The sequence below is a fragment of the Labrus mixtus genome, chromosome 22, assembly GCF_963584025.1.
Source record: "Labrus mixtus chromosome 22, fLabMix1.1, whole genome shotgun sequence".
Lineage (NCBI taxonomy): Eukaryota > Metazoa > Chordata > Actinopteri > Labriformes > Labridae > Labrus > Labrus mixtus.
This window is the reverse complement of record NC_083633.1, coordinates 18019212-18039893: the sequence shown is the minus strand read 5'-3', so window position 1 is coordinate 18039893 and position 20682 is coordinate 18019212. Positions and strand designations below refer to the sequence as shown.

Sequence of the window (20682 nt, the reverse complement as noted above, 5' to 3'; positions counted from 1 at the left end):
GTTTTAACTCTTAAAACGCCTTGGTGTGTTGTTGGTTTAGTAACTAGCAATTTGGTAATTATAAAAGATGTCATATTTGTTTCTTGTTTAGGGTTTATGATCTCTACAGTAGACTTAGACTTTCTTTATTGTCATGCAAACTTGTACTTTACAGTGCAGATAAGAACAAAATTTCGTTGCATTTGAAGTACAGTACAGTTCTTTCAACACCACAGTCCAAATACCAGAAAAGACCTCGAGAAAAACTAGAACAACCTTCTGCTGTTTTTGCAATTCCAGGTTAAATGCACTTAAGCCTAAACTCTGGAGGTTTAGTTACCCTTTAATTTTTTTTCACATCTGAGGAGACGCCATTCTCTCCTGATTTTTTCTCCTGGATCATCGCCTCCCCCATCCCCACCATTCCACTCTTGGGAAATGGTGTTTGTGTCTGTCTCCACATATCCTAACAATTGAGGTTAACTCTGTGCTTGTCACATTTTTTTGTGTAACCATGTTATGTCTTAGATGCTGTAAATCAGACGGAGCCTTTGTGTTTGTCTGTTTCTTTTGTTTTTTTTTGTTCATTTATGTCAGTTGTCTATTTTTTATTGAAGAAATGTTGTGGAATGTTTGTGTAGTGTGAAAAGAATAATATATAATATGAATTTGTAAAATGTATTGTCACAATTTAAACTGCGGACCCCAGGAGGAATAGCTTCTCGCTATGCTGAAGCTAATGGGGATCCAAATAAAACAAAACAACCAAACATCATTATGACATCATGGTGTCCGACCTTACTTGTCTTGTTGCATATTTTAAAACTCCAGGACGTGGACACGAATTTTGACCCTCTTGGCGTCCCATACTATTATGCATTGACTCTGACTCCGCCCCCTCTCCCTTCATTCACGTTATGAAAGCTGAACGGTGGGTGTTACACTCGGACTCCATGGCTGCAGGATTTGTAAACAGGTAAAATAACCTAATTTATTATCAATTAAAAAAAAACATAGATTATTGTTGTGTGTTATTTTACGCATTGGAGGATATTTTTCTAGTGTCCAGTGCTTTGTGTAGTTGTGGACGCTGGTGTTACGTAGGCTGTACCATCCTAAACATGCATACCATCACATGAAGCTGTCAGGACAGAGCGTCCCTTCTTTTTGTTCCAGTGGGAACAGTCGGTGTGCATGCATTTTAGGACTAAACTTTAAACTTCATCAACTTGATTCACTCATAAAGTGTGACGACATGAGTCACTGAAGTAGCTGCTATATTTTCTTTTAATTTAATTTAATTTTTTTTTTTTTTTTTTAAATTTTTAATTTATTATTATTATTATTATTTATTTTTTAATCTATTTTTTGTGCATTCTTCATTTTTCTTTTTTCTTTAAATTGTACTGTGTTCACTTTTTGTTTGCAAAAAAGTAAGGCTGCTCGATTATGGCAAAAATCATAATCACGATTATTTTGATTGATACTGAGATTATTCTTATCAAACACGATCATTTGTTGATTTTTACAACATCTGGATCACAGGAATTGAACGAACTGAAAAACCCTTTAAGCGTTTATCTTTCTGATCAATACAAGTAATAAATGAGAATAAATAGGGGAAAATAATAATTACTAAAAAATAATAATATATACAAATTAGGGCTGGGAAATATATCGAGTTTTTAAGATATATCGATATATTTTCAAACAAGATATAGAGTAAGACAATATCGTTAATATGGATATAGTTTATGTTGCATTAAAATAACGTTACAGAGATGTCAGGTCACCTTTTTCTCATCTCACTGATGATGACTGACTGTCTGTCCCTCTTAACCCTGCTCCTCCTCTCTCTCTCTCTTTTATTGTATTTTTATTTTATAATATTACTTTTTAAATTCACAAACAGGTTTTTTATTTTTCCATGTGTTTTCACTGTTAATAAAATACATATCGATATATATCGAGTATCGCCATTCAGCTAAACAATATCGAGATATGAGTTTTGGTCCATATCTCCCAGCCCTAATACAAATGTTTTTAAAAGTAAACTTACTAAGTTTTCGAGGTAGTGGTGATGTACTCTTGTGGTCAGATTATAACAACAAACACTTTGAAAACATTTCATTACATGACACAAACCTGTGGAGAAAACGAGCGCAATTCAGTGTGCAGCACAGTAATCGCTTCATCTCGATTATCTTGTTTTTATGATTATGGGAAGCTAAAATCCTTAATAATGCAACTCAATTGCAAATACTTGCTGAATTTCATTGTCTTCGTGTACTTCTGACACTTTGGGAAGGAGTGCAAATCCTTTAATGTGAATGGTAATGTTAATAATGAAGTTTATTGTGCTCACAGATTTTCTTTTCTCCTGGCCCAGATCAACAACAGTCGTCAACAATGCTTCGCGTTACCACCGCCTCTCTGTGCACCTACTGTCAGAGGATGAGGCTCCTCCTGCCTCCCTCTGCGTCTGCCTCCACCGGCCCGTCTCCCAACAAACGCCCGGAGAACAAGAACACAGTGGACTCCCTATACGAGCTCTCTGTGGACATACGCAAGGTGCGCAAGTTCAAGGGCTGGGTTCTCTCGGAGAGTTCTGCGTATGTGTCTGAAACTGCCGACCTGCTGAGGGACATGGGCGCAGAGTCCCCAGTAATCGCCCGCATCCTCGAGACTCACCCCGAAGCTGTCCTGTGTCTTCCAGAGGACGTCGCCGCTCAGCGGGACCTTTGGGTGTCCGTGTGCCCGAACAAGCGCGAGCTGGTGGGCATCATCGAGAAGTTCCCGGCGTCTTTCTTCGCGCTGACTCACCATAGCAACCAGCGGGCGAACATCCTCTACCTCCAGTCGCTACGCCTCAGCAAGAGGATCATCGGGAAGCTGATGGCGAGCGCCCCGCAGAGCTTCAGCCGACCCGTGGAGATGAACCAGCAGGTGATCCACACTCTGAGGGAGACCTACCTGGACTTGGGCGGGGATGAAGGGAACTTGCGGCTCTGGCTGCAGAAGCTCCTCAGTCAGAATCCGTACATCCTGCTGCGCCCGGCTGAAGCTTGGAGGGACAGTCTGGGCTTCCTGAGGGAGCAGGGTTTCACCACGGAGGAGCTCCTCAAACTGGTCTCAAGTCTGAGAGCGTCCATCGCCGAGCTGCGGCCGGAGAGCATGCAGCAAGCGCTCCAATACGTTGAAAGCGCTCTCTGCTGCTCCAAAGAAGAACTCAAGCAGATCGTGATCCGCTGCCCGGCTGTTTTGTACTACTCCTTGCCCACTCTGGCCGAGAGGTTCCAGGGGTTGATGGATGCTGGAATAACCATGGAGCAGGTGAAAGAAACTCCAAATGTGCTGGAGCTCACCACACAAATCGTGCTTTATCGTATCCATAAGCTGGCCTCCTACGGATATGATGTTTGCTCTGGTAGCCTGGACGTTATCGAGGGAACCAAGAAGGACTTTGAGATGACTTATGGGAAGCTGCAGCTCAGGCAGCAGCGGCCGCTATTCAACCCTGTCGCTCCCCCCAGATCTGCAGAGGAGTAACTGTTGCAGTTTGTTTATATGCTGCTCTTATATGCATTTAGTTTGTGGAGAAAGCATGTTTACAGCTTCACCTTAATGCAAAAAAGAACAAACAAGGAAGACAGTTTGAATATTACAGGAATCTTTTGGCCTCATTAGGGCGCAGCTGACGGGTCTGCCAACACGACTGTTATGAAAAACTGAGTACTGTATTTTATATTATAAGAATAAAAATTCAGAAATATCTGTAGTGGCATGATGTGCGTGAATGTGAGAGATGCAATAATGAATGTCTTCCACTTTGAAATAAATCTACTTTGATAATAGTGTCGTCTGTTTCAGTTACTTTGTTGGAATAAAAAATTCAAAGTTGTCCGATTCCAGGTTCTTAAATCTGAGATATATATATATTTTATTTTTGTTAAAAAGGGATTTTAAGGGGCAGCTGAAGGAAGAAATAAATACATTTCGCTCACAGCTTATGAATGCATTTTTTTGTATTTGTGTCTTCAGGTATGAGGGACAAAAAAATACTAAAGTATAAATAAATAAATGTTGGTAGAAATGCATACAATCATGTATAAAAAAATGCATCAATAAATAAATAAAATATATAAATAGCCTTTTTCATTAACAAAGTGTATTTATTATTTATTCATTGATGTATTGTTTTCAGTATTTATATATTTATTGATGCATTTATTTAATTATTTATTTATTTATAAATTATTGTATGCATTTCTCCTAACATTTATTTATTATTTATTTATACTATATATATATATATTTTCCCCTCATATTCAGGGTCTTTGTGCGATTTAAAGCCAAATTTCAGCATTTTCTACTTCTTACAATACTAGTGCGATACTCGAACGGGTCGCTAGAAGGCGCTGCAGCCGAGCTGAACGCTTGACTTCTTCGCCTGTTTGTGTTGATACAAAGGTAAACAGGTGAGTTAATTGTCCTTTAAACCCCATGCATGGACACCAGTATGCTGGTTAACAGTGTTGTGAATCATTGTCAGTAAATAATAAATGTTTAAAGTCGAGTAGCTTTACAGTTCTGTGTGGAAACAGGGATGTTACACTGAACATAGCTCGTGGTCTACCTTGGGTTGTTATGATCCGCTATGGAGAAAATGAATGGGATTTTTACTTCCGGATCCACCGGACACATTGAAGGGGTTTGTTTTGTGATTCAAAAAGCTCAGAAAGAGTTTAATTAGATATTTTACATTCTATTTTCTTTGTGTATGTTTCTTATGGACTTAAGAAAAACACCACAGCTGCTTGTGTGAAGGTTTTATATTGTTTAATTTGATAAAAATGTTAAACTAGTTAACCTACAGTCAATATGTGTAATATGAAAGTGATAAGGACATTTCTGGCTACTTCAGTTGGAACATATTTACATTTTATTAAGCTAACTGGTCATTTTTACATTATGTGAAAAAACTGTAAGTTACTGAATGCAACTTGAGTATTTCAATACATCAGAAATCCATTTTTAAAGTATTTATTTTTGCAAAGAGCAGAATAAATCCTGCAGCCGCGTTGAGCACAAGCATATTAACTCTCTTTGTGTTTATATACAGATTACTGCAGGTTCAGAAACACACTCCTCCCTCGCATCCCAAGGCCTGTGTGGATCAGCAACATCTACACTAATAGACATACACAGAGCTGAAAAGAACAACTACAAACGTCAGAAGGTAAACATAAACCCCTGTGTATATACAGATATAAAACACATCTACAATATATTTAAAAATGACATTTAAAGACTGTTCTATGTTAGTCCAACCTGCAAATATGAAAAGAAAAGACAGTAAACAGTTTGTATAGTTAAATACATTTTAATCAAACAAGCACATTAAGAAGAAACAGGTGAAGCCGTTTTCTCCAGTGGTACATTTATTTTGGGATTATACGGTGGGGAGGGGGAGGGGGAGGGGGGGTACTATGATATGAAGTCGCCTTTTCTCAATAACAATTGAGACGGGCAACAACTGGATAGATAATGTCTTACTGATATTGCCTCTACAGAGAGACGGAACAAAACACGCGGTGAGGTCTGAGGAGGAAATGATCAAACACGTCTGTTCAGAGAGAGCGTACATGAGATGGCTCAAAGGAAACAGTGACGGGTAGAATAAACTGGCAGACAGGCGGATGTATTTGAATAGATCCAAGACTTTTTTTTTTTCTTTTTTTGTTTGAATGGACAGTTTATAAATGCTTTCATATTTTTTTATTGAAAATTTAAAATTCTCCATCCACAATCCGTCATATCAAAAATATATCAATGGGTCTATGGCTACACAAAGAGAGCAAACACATACAATATTCAAATATGTACAAGTTTGTATGTGAGCAGAGATTAACAAATTCATTATATACAGAAAGACTGTCCGTCCCGGCGGGACCGGGAGCGCAGTGTAACAGCCACTGCAGCCGGGCCGTGCAGTCCACATGAGAATATACAGTCCAGATAGTTTGTGTGAGAGGCTTTCAGGATGTTTGTTTTTCTCCTCCTGAAGGTTTGCTCATGCAACAGTGTAGTGCCGTAACAAAAAGTCTTTAGGGTCCTTCTTTTAGGGGGGGGGGGCTGTGTACATAATGTGACGGACAGCAAGTCTGCAGACTCTCCTGTGAGAAAGAAAGAAAACATGTTTACTGATGATCCAATAAGCCGGATTCAAAAACTTGACTTCTGTTTGCCTGAACTTTCAGTAGAAAAACGTTGAATTTAAATTCTAACCAACCTTTCTAGTGGCTGCTCTGTCTCTGGACTTTGGAGCCTCTGCTGTTCCCGGAGTCCTCGTTGTGTCGTTTACCGCTGGTCTGAGTGATGCTGTGGTGCTCGGGTCCTAAAAAAACAAAAAGGAAACCGTTTAGAAAACTGTCCTCCAAATGCAGATTAGGATAAAAGGCAGCTAAAACAACAGGAAAAGAAAAGAGAATGAGTTGTTACCTTTTAGGAAATAAGCACCAGGGATCTGTTGTGTGCCTTGAGTAGACATCACACCAGCACTGGGGCCTGCATAACCTGGAATTCAAGCAAGATTCAAGGATTAGAGGACGAGTTAGACTGGACTAAGGTCATTTTATACTCTGATAATTTAAGGTACCACATGTTTTAAAATGATACACTCATTCATTTAATGATCATGAATTATGTTGAAAAGTTCCAAAGCTTTAAAAGAAATGATCTTCAATAATATTTTTTTCTCTAAGTTATTTTGTTTTGGTTCTTATTGGACAGCTGAAGAGAGACAGGAAGCGTTTGGAGGAGAGAGGTGGGGATGACGTGCAGCAAAGGGCCGAGTTGTATCGGCTGAACTAAACAGACAGAGTTCATGTGAAGCCGCTGAGCTCCCTCACCTTGCTGATGCGTGGCCATGCCGGTCTGTTGATTCCCCTGCAGGTACATCATGACCCCGCTCTGCCAGTCTTCCTGAGAGTGAACCGGCACCTGATACCCTGTGAAAACAAAACAACAAATAAGTCTCCTTTCTTAAGTCCTCAAGAGTCCAGATCTACTGCAGGTTTTTATTCCCCCTCTCTCATACCTGATGTAGCTGCAGCATCGCGTGTGGACTCCGCCGAGTATGCCATCACTTCTGAGGACATCTCAGTGTTTCCGTTGTTGTTGGAGTTGGACGGCACTGAAGCCAAAAGGCCTGAGGACGACAAAAACAGTTAACAGCTTTTAATAAGTAAAGTAGCTTTAAACAGACTCAACAAGTTCAAATAATAATAACAGTCATGTACGGCACAAAAACTCTCTTTTCTCTGGTTTAACCAATCAGCTGGCTCTGCATCTCTTTCAGGTACATTTTAAGACAACATAAGTATGTGTAGTTCTTATAATCTGGATGCATACAACTGAGGAGTTAAAGCTTGTTAAACCTGAATGGTCAGCCTTACTCAACTTCTTATTACATAACTCCACGTTTAGGAACATGAGGTCACTATCATTTCAGGTATCTGATCGCTCGCCCTGCTTCTAATTGATATAGAAGATGTCCGAGGAACGTGTCTGTTAGGTGTGTTCTTACCGAGGCCTCTGTAACAGGAGAGCTGCTGGTAGATCTGTTTCATTCTCTCGATGTTGAGGCGGCTGGCCTCGGCGTGGTTCACCATGGGCTTTGGGTAATGCACCCCGATTACACACTTGGCTGCTTTCTGCACACTCTCGGGGGCGTTCCAGGGATCATAAATATACTTGGCAGGAAAGCCTCTCAGGATGGGCAGGTAGCGCCTGGATGAAGAGATGAGGAGTTGTAATGAGTGTGTTGAGAGGGCAGGGACATGGTAGAATGACATCTCCACATTTTTTTTTTAGGCACATTGGCAGTTAATGATTGCTGCATGCACTGCTGTGAAATTCAGGCCAAAATATGAGATGTGAGGTCATTGTTGAAGTACCTTATGTAATCTCCGTTGGGGTCCGTGCGCCGGCCGAAGCCCACTGGGCAGTAGCAGTGGAAGAACTGCTGGAAGAAAGAGCTGCAGGAGAGCCACATCCAGCTGCCTGCGTTCACACTCCAGTCTGCGTCCAGCAGCAGCTCCTCAAACACCTGCACACACACATGAACAGGTGTTAGGTATTAGCTCAGGATCAGGAGCATTTACACTGTTCAGCTCTGCAACGTTTGGACTCTCTGAGCTTTAACTTCTTGCTGAGCTTTTGCCACTAAAAGAGTTATGGTAAATGGTTTAGATAATTATGCATATATATCTTTCACTTGTTCACCTTCATGCCCTCCTCCCAGCCGATCCACAAGTCCCCTCTAGTCAGGAAACAGGCCACAGCGTGTCGGGCCAGGTGGTGGATCCAGCCCTCCTGCCTCAGCTGGGTCATGATGGCGTCGATCCAGGGGAAGCCGGTCCGGCCCTCGGCCCACTTTGCCAGCGCCTCGGGGTTGCGGTCCCAGGGGATCTGCACGCAGATGGGGTTGCTCTCCATCTTGTCGAAGCAGGGGTTGTTGGTCGCCGCCGTGTAGAAGAACTCGCGCCACAGTAGCTGACCGTAGAGCGAGAGAGGAGGGGAGCTGTTCTTCTTCACCTGAAGGGGGGCAGAGGAGCGAACATGTTAACTCAGTCGCATTGTATTTTATATCACAACAGAAGGTTTTACTTTATTTTTGTAGGCTTTACTTGTATTAACATTTAAAGTGGCAGTACGCAAAGTGAAAAAAGAATCCACCTTTCCATGGATACCTCAACCTGCTAAGCCCCTCCCACCAAATAATCACCAAACTTGTACGCCAACTGTTGTAATCAGAAACTGACTGTTCAATTCAGCCATATCTGAAAACTTGTATCACCATCCAAAAAAAGTACAGAGGCCTACTGACATTCAAAAGAATTGTTATCAACTAACAAGACAAGAAAACATCTGTTCTAATATAGAACTAAATATCTTTAATTCAACATCTGCACAGGAGTCTGAATATATATACAACATCAGGACACTAGAGGGAGCCAATGCCACAAAGGAAGACTACTGTGGATACATTTACCTCATTGCATAACACCTTGGTAACCAGAAGGAGGCGGTATAAATAGCTAACACACTGACATGTGCAGTAGAATCAGTTCAGCAGAGTAAAATGGCAGTGTTCAGCTCTTCATCATAATATCATGTAACAAAGATTATTATCTGCAGTAAAGTCACCTGGTGTAGTTTTTGACTCTTGAAAGCAGGTTACAAGCTCTGCTAGAAAACTAAACATTACACTGTGCTAATTTGATTCTGAGAAACGCATTATACATTTTTTTCAAGCAACCAGCCGAGTAATTTAGACGATTTTGAGATTGCGCCCAAACTTTTCTGTCGGTGGACTGAGGTGTTTGAAGACCTACCTTCTTGTAGAGGTCGGTGAGTTTGAAGTAGAAGAGGCGACAGGAGAGGCAGCCGAAGCGCAGGTACGGGCTGAGGCCTGTCGGGCTGGCCAGCAGAGAGTTGGCGTTCATTCTCGGACGCTCAAAGTTGGCAACCCACGCCTGATGGTGACACAGATAGGAAGGATATCAGTTATGAAATGCTTTGTCACAAGGTGTCTCATTGGAAGAGAAGATGGAGGTTTTTAAAACAATGTCTCGTCTTTATTCCGTCCTTGACTGACCTTTCTCTCCAAATGCCTCTCGAGTCTCGTGAGGGCTTCTGTCTCTCCTCCCGGCCACACAGCTGATGACAAACCTTCAGTATCAAAACCTGCAGGGATCACATTAAAATAACACACAATAATGTTAAATATCAGTTTTGAATATGATCTCTTTTACGCTTTATCTGAACACATTCTGTCCGGCCTCACTCACCCAGCTCCTCCAAGGACGGGACCCCGAACTTGTCGTCGTGGTCGTCGGACAGCGGCGTCGTGCATTTCCCCATGATGTCAGCCGTTATGGACTCTGCCGGCATCTCCACCGGCTCCATACGACTGATGAGGGTCTGGAACCGCTTGTAGGTAAGAGGGGACTGTCCCCCGTTTAACTCTATGATCCTGCAGGATTACAGAAAGAGTCAAAAGACCTGATAGACGCACAGGTACAGAAAAAAAGATGAGATAAGAGGTGATGATGATTACTCACTTGTCTAAGTCATAGAGTGTGTGGGAGATGCGAACTGTCACCTCCACTCCGGCCTCAGTGGCCAGTTTCTTAATAGCTGCATCTCGCTCCTTCCCAAATGGCTCAGAGTCGTACTCGTAAGACAAACGTGAGATGTTCCATTCCTGCACAAAAAAAGAGAATATTAGAAAAAAGTCTGGGAACAAAATAAACATATATAGATACTTTGCACACTTCAGGGTTAAAAAACATTTCTCTGTCACCTTGAAAAGTCTGGGAAAGACATCAGTGGGTTGGCCCCGGATCACAAACAGTCGAGAGTTGTGCTTACGGAGGCTGGAGTCCAAGTCCTCAAGACTCTGCAGTAAGAACCTGGAGGAGGAATGAAAGGAAGACAGAGGGTTAAAAAACTGGCAGTGACAAAATACCAGTAAACATTCAGAAACTCGCACGATGATGAAGCTGAAAAAGAGGCATCATGTTGTTAATCGGAGGTTAAACAAAGAATTAGGAGTTCTGCTTGCCTTCGGTTTGAATAATGATTACATTTTACCGGTCTAAACAAGAAACTCATTTGAATTTTAACATTTTGCAGTCTGCTGAGTCCACAGAGGAAATATTTCCAGAGTTTGAAGATGTGAGCAAGTGACCTCATTAAACAAATGTTCATGTAGTTCACTGGAGAGGAAAGAGGAAAAGGTTTGCTCCAGTTACAGAACAATAGCCGTCCCTGGCCTACTTTTTAAAACCTGAATATGAAAGATTTAATTCTCCAGATGTAGTTCTTACTCGATAACTCACTGCCACTTTTGGACGACTAAAATAGACATTTCACAATATCAAACAGTACTTTTTATATATTTTTTAAAATGTGGTGTAGCACATGGCTTTGATTTTCTTTCGTTCATCGATTCGACAATTGAGACTATAAGGAGAAAGAGTTGACATTACATGAGTGTTGTGTGCAGCCATGTTTTGACAATTTGCAACTTTCACTAAGCTTGTTTTGAAGACGACATGCCTCATGAATTCAGAATTTTGTACAGTCATATTCGTAGTCTTTTTGCTTGTAGTTCCAAACATCCTGTTATATAAAGTCTGCATACGACCTCTTGACCTGAGTTTCTTACAACGTTAGCCCTGATGACAAATAATCTGAATCCAGCGGTGCTTCACAGTGCAATGAAACCATTATCCTCAATGCTGCCAATTTTCCTCTTTGTAATCCTTTGAGCATAGTTCCTCTTGAAATAGCCCAATCTAACCTCCATTTAGCCTGAATGAAAAGACATGTTTTTGTACTTTGGTGCTGGAAAAGTATACAGTACATCTCAGTCACTCTTCTCCCTCTGACATAACTGATGCTGATGCATCATTAACTTCAAAAGACAGGCCTTGAACTCATCCTTAAGACTGAATCATGCAGACAGTGGATGAGTCAACCAACCCGCATCCACTTGAGTTTAATCATGTCTGAATGTGACGTCAATGAATATGAATAAGCAGAACATACTGACCCCTGCAGATGAATATATGACCAGCAGAAACATTTTTCTTTCTTTAAGAACAAAGTGTGCTTCATTGTTATTACACTGTCGACTCTGCAGTGTGCTTCTGATTTTACATTTTCCTATAATAACAAATACAGAGTGTCAACATTTGAGCACACAGCCACACACATGCGTACAGGCCAAGCGACAGTAATGGCGGGCTTCCCGTGTTGTTGCTATAGGTACCAAAGTTCGTAGGTGGAAGCTTCCTGTATCATCCACGACGTCTAATCATGAATATGAAACTGGGGGGGGGGGGGGGGAGCTGCTGTGAGACTACTGTGACACAACTCCCACCACCACACTATTTATTACCACCATTTAACCAACGCTGCAGTCCCGCTTGGACTGCAGCATTTGTACATGGGGCGCATGAACTAACCACTAGGCCACCGGCGCCCCTCGTCAAGACAACTTTGACATTTTCAAAAGTACTACAGTATATGACCTAATTTTTATGATACTATAGTTGTTAAACAGTGTTGAAAGTCCTGCTACAGAGGATTTGTTTCTGTGCATGTTCGCAGTGCTGCACTTTAAAGCTGAAGAGAAAAAACGTCTAGTGCTGGTTTCTTATTCTCCAGACTCTGTGGGGAGGGTCTCAGGGCGTTTTTTTCTACATAACTGAACATTCTGCAAGCTTTCCAAGAACAGCCTGAACAAATACACAGTGTACACTTAACATCTGCAGGCTGTTAAACCCAAAGTCTTATCTGAAGGAAACTGAATAGCTTCCTGGCTTCTGAGCTAAGATTTATTCTGCGAGTCCAGGAATTGAGTCCAAGGTCATTCCTGCTTTGCTCCTGTCCTGACCTCCAAGTTCAATTTGAAGAACCGGCTCAGACCGTGTGCCTCCAAAAGAAAAGCAGTTAGCGTAGTCTCTGTGTCTTTCAGGGGGGATTAGACAAAGAAAAAACTGTGCCGCAATGCACAAAAACATTCATCCATGTCTGGATTTCTTTGTTTTATTTTTTCTGTCTCGTTATAAATCTGCACACTAATTACATCCTCATGAACCTCTTTCACTTGAAGAAAAGGACTTCCAGGCTCATGGGCCACCCAGAATAACGATGTCTTCTATCCTTAACAGTTTCAAGCATTAAATGTTAACAAAGACATCAGACAGAAGCAGCAAAATTAGGATGAAAAGGAAAACGGGTGAAACGTCTACTACTAACACACTGACCTACTTAGGCCTCGTGGGGGGGGGATGGGAAGGTTATTGTAATTATGTAATCTGACATTGACCCACCTCATAAACTGAGGGTTACCCCCCTTGATCTTGAGGACAAGGCTGCTAATGCTCACTTCTTCACCCGCAATTAAAATGATAACCTGAGTGGGCTGCTAGTGCGGGGACAACAAGCACAGCTCACAGCAGCTGCAGGCTGTGTCGCACTTTACATAGCTTCCTGCACAATCCCCCCTTAGCATTAGAATCATTTTGTGACATCCGTTTTTACTGTCTCTTGTGATACGTTTTATCTAAGAGCTGAGCACTGACAGTTTGTCTGCAATGACATGATTACAGTCTTTGCTTTATTCTTCAGCTTCAGCAAATGTGTTGGTTCCATAAAGGCTAAGAATATATCTTATTTTATATAACACATCTTTAAGTTCATGCTCTTTTAAAATCACAAAACATTAAGACCATTAAAAACTCTAAAGCATAAATTAATCCCCAACGCCCTTCAGCGTACACAGGATACCCGGGGAGGGGGCTGCCACTGGAGTATACATATACAGCATTTAAACATTTTTGTCAACTATTTCCTCATCGTCAGAGGATAACAGGAGTTCGCTCACTAATATTCTCTTTTCAATCTTTTAAGTTTTTTCAACAGTGCAGTGGGTAGTGGCTGTGTATTCTGATGTACAGTATACTTCACTTGCAAATAAACTACATTAGATTGGCTGGATGTTGACACTATTTCTGCTGTGTGATGGGTTGGTTGATCCATCAGTATTGAGGGAATATGTCCACAGTTGTTGACGGAGATCCTAATCACCTTTTGAGATAGTTTTATAGCCCAGCCATGTAAAATGTGAGTGTATAAAAATGTAGGAACTTCCTCCATTAAATTGTAGACTTCTCCTTTTTTTGCAGACTTTATCAAATCAGATTTGTTACTTTTAATTGTTTAAGTACATGGAGGAAAAAGTGTGCTCTCTTGACTGTTAGGAGAAATTATGTGAATACCAAGTTTTTTTCTTCATGCACATGTCTGATGCGTGTTAAAAAAAACTGAAGTGAAGAGAATGAATCAAAGCGTACTGTGCGTTCTGTGTGTGAGCTCTGCGTCACTCCAGACTGCTGTTACATAACTGTGAAAGCATAACATGGATGCTCCATAAACAGGCGCGCCTGCAAGCTGCTGCTGCTGCTGCTGCTGCCCTACTCTGCCAGTGACGGCATGGGACCAAACCAGAGCGCACAGCGGGAAAGGAAACAAAAACATCCAGGGAGACTCCTACTGTACAGTAAACCTTGGGAGCGCTTTCATTCAGCAGCTGCATGTGCATACTGTGAAGTCAGCCAGCCAGGACACTGTTGTTTTCCAGACAGAAGCAGCTAGCTCAGATGTAATATATAAAGTTCTGGGTCACAGATCACGCTGGCTACTGTTTGTTTTGAGGTTAAACTTTACAAGTTAGACGCAAGGTTAGCTCAGGCCATTTGCTGGATAGTTATCAGAGTGGACAATAGAAGGATTGAAAACTACCCGTAGCCGCCCTTGGATTTTATCTCTGTCACATGAGCCGGTAACGCTCATACTGCTTTGAATCACCAGACTCCATTAGCCTGTCCATACCTTGCATTTATAAAAGCACATCGTGCACGGCTTACTGGCTGTCTGGACTTCAGAGAATGTCAGTTATGTAAAATCTTAAATGATGCATCGCCTCAGCTCCACCAATGGAACTTGGATATGCAAGTTAGGAAATGTACTTAAGAGAAACAGACATAATCAACGGGTAAAGTTGCAGTGATTTTTCATTTCCAAAATCTAAACTATTCCCTTTTTTATTTAGCTCTGGCAAATATGGAAGCCAAGAAATTTTGAAAAGTACCTATTTTTTTTAATCTCAATTCTAAAATAATATGTAACTTCTCCTATGCCTCTGCCAAGTCTCTTTTCCCAAGATGGAAGAACTAATTCATCATGTGAATGCTGCAACAATCGAGAAAAACGGAGCAGAGTGAGGACTGCACTGCACTGAGCTGGAGATCCTGGGTTGTAAGAAACATGTGCAGTGATATAACCCTTTTAAAACAGAAACCATCCTATGCAATGAAGCATGCAGGCTGCAAACTATTCTTATACAATAATCACCGTCTAGCAGAGAGTCCAAAGTACTGTTTACTGGTTTGACATCTAACTCACCATTTTAGAGGAAGAAAAAGTTATATCATGAATTATGTGTTTCCATTTAATTATGTATCTGAAGGTATACTTGGTTTAATGATGATGACTGAGTAAAGATTGCAGCTTTAATCACAACTATATCTCATGATGTAATGGAGGAACCACTATGATTAGTGATCTTACCCATGTTGACGCCAGTGATTTTTCATTTTTGAGTTTAAAATCAAGATCCGTATTTAAATGATACCCGGTATATCAGATAATATTTCACTTTTCTATTTCTCAAATGTTCTCAAACAATCCAAAATGAAAGATTTTCTGAAGTGACAAATCAAAACATATCTAAGTGAACTACGCATTATTATATCAGTGTTTTGGTACCAATCAACCCCATCAACCCTCAACGTGGCTCTCAGGTCAATTTTTACATATCAATTAATTGGAAACATGAAGAAAACATGACAAAATCTGCCATGAAATCATGAAAACCAGAAATATGTCCATAATAATATTTGATCACTGGTATATGTTGAGTTAAATTTGAGACATAATTGATTGTAATTGTTTTTGTATTCTATAATTTGGCCCTCTGGCAGTAAGAATTCAATTAGAATAATGTGGCCTTTGCTGTCACCAAAGTTGCCCATCCCTGATCTAGGGTCATATTTGTTTGCACATATCAGCAAAACAATGCAGTTTTGTTTGTCAAATACTCAACTGCCCTTTGCATTCAACTTCAAAATATAAACAAATAACTTTGAATGTGTCACCTGCTTATAGACAGACGTGTCAGAAAATCAAGGCACTCAGGTGTAGGCTATCATAGTGAGGAGCTGTGTGTATTGTGTAACGTGTAATGTGTAACATGTGGTAATCCCCCTGCTGTAAATCACTCTGTGTGCACGTGGTTGGATCCTCACCTCCACCTGTTGATCCCAACGTTGGAAGACCCCGCGAACCAGGGGTCGAGGATGTAGACGCAGCGGACGGTATCCGCTCCCAGTAGAGATTCCTTGAGCGACGGATTGTCGTGGAGCCGCAAGCCCTTCCTGAACCAGTGGATCGTATTAATGACCATTACTCAACTTGACGAGTCCTTATTTTTCCTTTTTGAATGATGAAGATAGTCTTTTATGTGCTCAGTCTTCTCTGTTATTCCGATTCTCTGGCAGTGATTCAAAAAGTATGTCCAAAAAAAATGAAGAATTGAGTCCACAGGGAATCCAAATGTATGCAGAAAAAAATAGCCTGTATGCCTTTATAGCATACAACCCGGTAATGTTCAGCACTGCAGTCCACTATAATTAGCCTTGCTCTAATAAAACCTTTTCCATTATGTCGTAGTATTTAGAAACTGATGGCTGCTGAACCATTTGGACCGTAGACAGCGAACGTTCCCCGGCAATGTGACAGCCACAAACACGGCGGGCTTTAGGACGCGGTCTGCCGACGGACACCAGGGTGGCTGGTTGTATAACTTGTTTTTCTGAATTCTGAAAAATGCGTAAATAAACGTCCATATACTATTCAACGCATTCAACAAACACTATTTACGTTTTAGTTAATAACAGAGTAACTTAACTCGCCTGTAATTTTGAAGTCGTTGGCGCTGCTAACCGTTAAGACACGGTGGCAAAGACCCGGATGAAAGCTGGTTATGTAAATACAAATTCTGACTAAGATACTGACAAATTCTTCGACTGAATGTAACCAGAGTAATCACTTAGCTTTTCATAAATCCGTTTCTATTCCGTGTGTACAGTCTCCCTTCCGTCCCGAGCGATTGTTTTGAGTTGTGGCTCTATCAGAAAATGTTCTCCTTCAATGTCCACGAATAGCTGCTCACCCTCCTTGCCGCACCTACAGCCGTGACTCCGCCCCCCTCTGTACGATATTATGTATCTGCAGCGCTCTGATTGGCTGCAGGGGGCTGACTGCGTGTCACATCGTAGTCACGTTTCTGCAGCGTGCTTTTCGTTGACCTAAAAGATACGAGACAGCTGAAGATAAAGATAAAGATAAACTTAATTGATGCCCCATTGGGGACATGTTGTGCATTACAGCAGCTCAAGAAAACAGGAAACAGGAATATAATTATTAAAAATAACAAAAAGTTAAAATCTAACATATTGACATCAGTGTAACAAACCGTGTTCTGTTATCATACTCGAGGTTAAGCAGCTGAATTGTGACCGCTCATGGTAGACATGAACAACCTTAGCATATTTGTGTGATTAATCATGAAGTTATGTCAAAAATATATCTTGTTTTAACGCTATTTGTGTATATTTGAGGTTTTTTTTCCACAACTATAAAATATTATTAATTATTAACAGTTATTTATTGTGTGCACATAAACGTAAGACCTACAAATACCATCAAAAACAAAAGTATTCATCCAACCTACAGATCCCAGAGTGGCTTGTTTACGGTGAAAGTACCCGGATGAGCACATGAAGTCAGGCATGAGCGTTGGACTTCACCTCACGCTCCACCCTGCGTGCTTGTGTGGGTGTAATCGTAGTACTGTTGTAGTACAGTGACTGACGCACTTGATATTAGAAACGATTTGATAGCAGATGTGTAGTTGGGAGTGTACTAAAACTGAGATATTATACACAGAATGGCCTACTTTTACACTACAGATGAGTTTCTTTGTGTATTTAGAGGGTTAAACTCTGAGGAAGAGACAATTACAGCACGGATTTGCTCTTAATTTGAGTGTCCACCGCTTGTTTTTGAGTGTTTTACGCAGTTATGTCAATGCTTAAAGTTGTCTTTTATACAAATTCTCTTTTTCAGAGTCACTGTAATTTGTTTACACACTGTAATCATCTTTCTTATGCTAAATCCACGAATCTATTGCAGCTTATGCAATATTTATCTTAACCTTTTGGACTACTTTACAACAAAATGTTTTACCAGTATGTATATTTACCTTTTTTTATTAAGTGGCCGTGTATTTCCTATAATCCCTTTCTCATGTAATTCTTTGTCTTACTGCAATCACTTGTAATAACGTTAGTTTTAACATGTTGTATAAATACACAGGGCAAGAGGCAGTTATATCGTATAATAATTACACAACCGTCATTTCTATTTGCCTAATTTATCCATTAATTCTGATTAAAGTTGCATGCATGTATCTCTTTATTATATTATCATTACAATGAGAAGATTAGCAGATATAATTAGTAATACGACACTATGCAGCCTAAGTTCCCCCCTACTGGATGTTATTTAATGTCTAAATAAAACATGCGTCACACTATTCTCTTATATAAAATGGTTTGTTATTATGCAAGAGATCAGCTGCAGCCTTGCTCTGTAGAAAGTAGTACCTTCTCTTGGCCACTAAGGGGCAGTATAACACCATGTCTAAAACACCACCTCTGTTAGGATAACGGCATAAAATACATCCAGACATGACAATGAGCTGTTGTTATATTTTATGCGTTTGTCTTTTACACTTACAGTGATTCAAAAGAATCATATGTTATTGGAATAAACACATTATTATTGCTTTTTTTTGTTTTTGTATAGAATGAAAGCAGAAAATTACATAACATTTAATATCTGTCACAGTTTAGAAGAACCAAACCCATTTGTTTGAATAGTACAGTGTGTATAAATATAAATGTGGAACTAAAGGGCTTCCCACCATAGACAATTCATTACAAAATAATTCATCAAAACAATATCATAAAAGGTTTAAAAACACATGATTAAGACGATTGCCAAATAAAAAAAAACGTGACTGCACAGTATGACTAAGAAAACATGTTTACATGGCACACACACACTCTGCTGGCAAAGCACAAACAATCTTTCATCTTGCCGGGAAAATCATGATCATTTTTTGCTGTTACCAGGCAACCAACGCTTAATACGTGAGGACAAGCTTAGGAGGACCACAGAGCATGTAGAGAAGCAGCTGACAGCTGCCCACCTCCACCCGCTCTCACCTTAGTTAGTCAGCAAGATGTGCTGCAATGCAGACTGCTGGAAGTAAACTCGGTTACTGTCACAGAGTGGAGGATGGGGCGTGCTAACTGCTTTTATCTGCTGACGTAGAAACAAGTCATCGCACAAATAGAAATGCTTTATAATGATTTAATCGAAATCTTTAGAATCTCCTTAATGATGGCAGACAAAATCAAGTTAACAAATAGCTTCCTTAACTTGTCCTCCATATGCAAAAAAAAAATCCAACATTTCAAATTGAGTCCATTCTCCTCTGAGATTATGCTCAGGGCGGGAACGTCAAACGCTGTTAGGTGGTCATACGTCTGGGTTTCAGTCTTGCAGACATACTAATTTAAGATATTTGACACATTCTTAAACATTCTTCTGGATTGATTAATATCCAAGAGCCATGTAAACTGAAAATGTGTGGTGAAACACAGCCATGTATCAAGTTAAAACAGCTTATTTGATAACGAATTTGCTAATTGTCCAACAAAGTGGAAGTGAAAGTGGCTGAAAGGTACTAATATGCTTGTTAGTGTTGATATAGGAGAGACATTAAGTTCCAGCTAACCCAATGTTTGTGTACGCTACAAAGTGTCTGAATGCTAACATGAGTCAGTGGGTTATTAAATCTTTTGTTTTGCTTTGAAATAATGCCGATGTGTTTCCAGATTTTCATTATCTTTCAGTTGCTCACAAATGAAGAAGAGGTAATTGGATAACATATGTAGTTACCCTTCATTTATATGACTTACATCCCATAATACAGAAGCTATTACCAGAGGACAGGCCGTCGTGTAACTCTGGTGAATTGCATACAAAGGCCCACTGTGTTCTCATGTCTCTGCATACCGTACGTCACACTGGGCGGTAATGCTATTGTTAGCTTTTGTCAGCCAAACAAAGACACAGAGATCCTGCCATTATTTGTTTTAAACTCCTTTGCTGTCAGTAACTCAACAGCAGTGGGTGTCGCATCATTTCTCAACACATTCCCCGTGTAGTAAGTTTTCAGTGTTGGGCGTGCTGACTGCAGTGTCATGCTAAGAAAATATGAAAGGGCCTCTGGCATGGCAGGCGGTGTGGACAGATGGTTGGTCCAGCTCCGACGTACAAGGAGGAGCCCGAACAGAATGGATGAATCATGATTTCGCCAACTGTTCCTCTCAGCACGTACCCCAGAATTCAGCTCACTCACTCTTTGTTTTCATAACCTGACAAAAAAAAAATGCTTTATTGTGCAGGAAAAAAAACAAAAGATCATACAACATCGTGTTAGAGGGATGCTAAACTTTGAAGTCTTATCACAGGAGGGTGGATGCATCTCTGATCGTAAATAGCTTGGGCTCTGTGGATTGAACAGTTAACATTTTATAAGGATCTGAAAGGAATGCTTACGGTGTTCCTCAGTTGAGCTACCTTTGCTGCAAACTCGCTATTATTTAGGATCATAGTGTTGGACAGCAGGCCAGAAAACAACAGCTTTTCAACACAGGAGTTAGTGTTAGTTTTCCTGCCATTCAGAATTGTTTTACACAGTTGTCTATTAATTTGTTTTATTATCTCCCAACTCAGAATGCAATGAGATTGTTGTCAACAATTACATGATCAGTTGTGTGGGAAAGATCACAGGAAAGGCAAATTTTTTAATTGAGGTTTTTCCTTTTATCTTGTAAATAAATTGCAAATAAACATGTTTTTGCAGAGTGC

The 20682-nt window shown here is 40.5% G+C and overlaps 2 protein-coding genes across 3 annotated transcripts; one reads left to right on the top strand and one right to left on the bottom strand.

Annotated features, from left to right (window-relative positions):
* Positions 1-863: 863 nt before the first annotated feature.
* On the top strand, positions 864-3833 carry LOC132956635 (transcription termination factor 2, mitochondrial-like). 2 transcript variants are annotated; one of them, XM_061030205.1, is made up of 2 exons: positions 864-955; positions 2369-3833. In XM_061030205.1, exon 2 carries the CDS (start codon positions 2389-2391, stop codon positions 3526-3528), a length of 1140 nt encoding a protein of 379 aa, XP_060886188.1. In that variant the 5' UTR covers positions 864-955; positions 2369-2388; the 3' UTR covers positions 3529-3833. The 2 variants fall into 2 exon arrangements, with proteins under 2 accessions (XP_060886188.1, XP_060886189.1); XM_061030206.1 differs by having other exon boundaries at positions 873-955; positions 2347-3833.
* A 1958-nt stretch (positions 3834-5791) lies between these two features.
* LOC132956140 (cryptochrome-1-like) lies at positions 5792-16874 on the bottom strand. Its single transcript, XM_061029373.1, has 14 exons — positions 15924-16874; positions 10349-10457; positions 10107-10249; positions 9834-10018; positions 9641-9729; positions 9378-9518; positions 8266-8577; positions 7938-8089; positions 7568-7770; positions 7079-7189; positions 6891-6989; positions 6481-6555; positions 6272-6376; positions 5792-6155 (listed from the first exon to the last, which is right to left on the bottom strand). Exons 1-13 carry the CDS (start codon positions 16079-16081, stop codon positions 6276-6278), a joined length of 1878 nt encoding a protein of 625 aa, XP_060885356.1. The 5' UTR covers positions 16082-16874; the 3' UTR covers positions 5792-6155; positions 6272-6275.
* Positions 16875-20682: the final 3808 nt, after the last annotated feature.

What these genes read in the sequence shown, in the direction of transcription:
- LOC132956635 (XM_061030205.1), top strand. Translation starts at nt 2,389, where the DNA reads ATGCTTCGCGTTACCACCGCCTCTCTGTGCACCTACTGTCAGAGGATG.
- LOC132956140 (XM_061029373.1), bottom strand. Translation starts at nt 16,081, where the DNA reads ATGGTCATTAATACGATCCACTGGTTCAGGAAGGGCTTGCGGCTCCAC. An exon ending in ACACTCTATGACTTAGACAA is followed by an intron (nt 10,019 to 10,106) that starts GTGAGTAATCAT and finishes GTAATCCTGCAG; the next exon opens with GATCATAGAGTTAAACGGGG. An exon ending in CCCAACGGAGATTACATAAG is followed by an intron (nt 7,771 to 7,937) that starts GTACTTCAACAA and finishes CTCTTCATCCAG; the next exon opens with GCGCTACCTGCCCATCCTGA.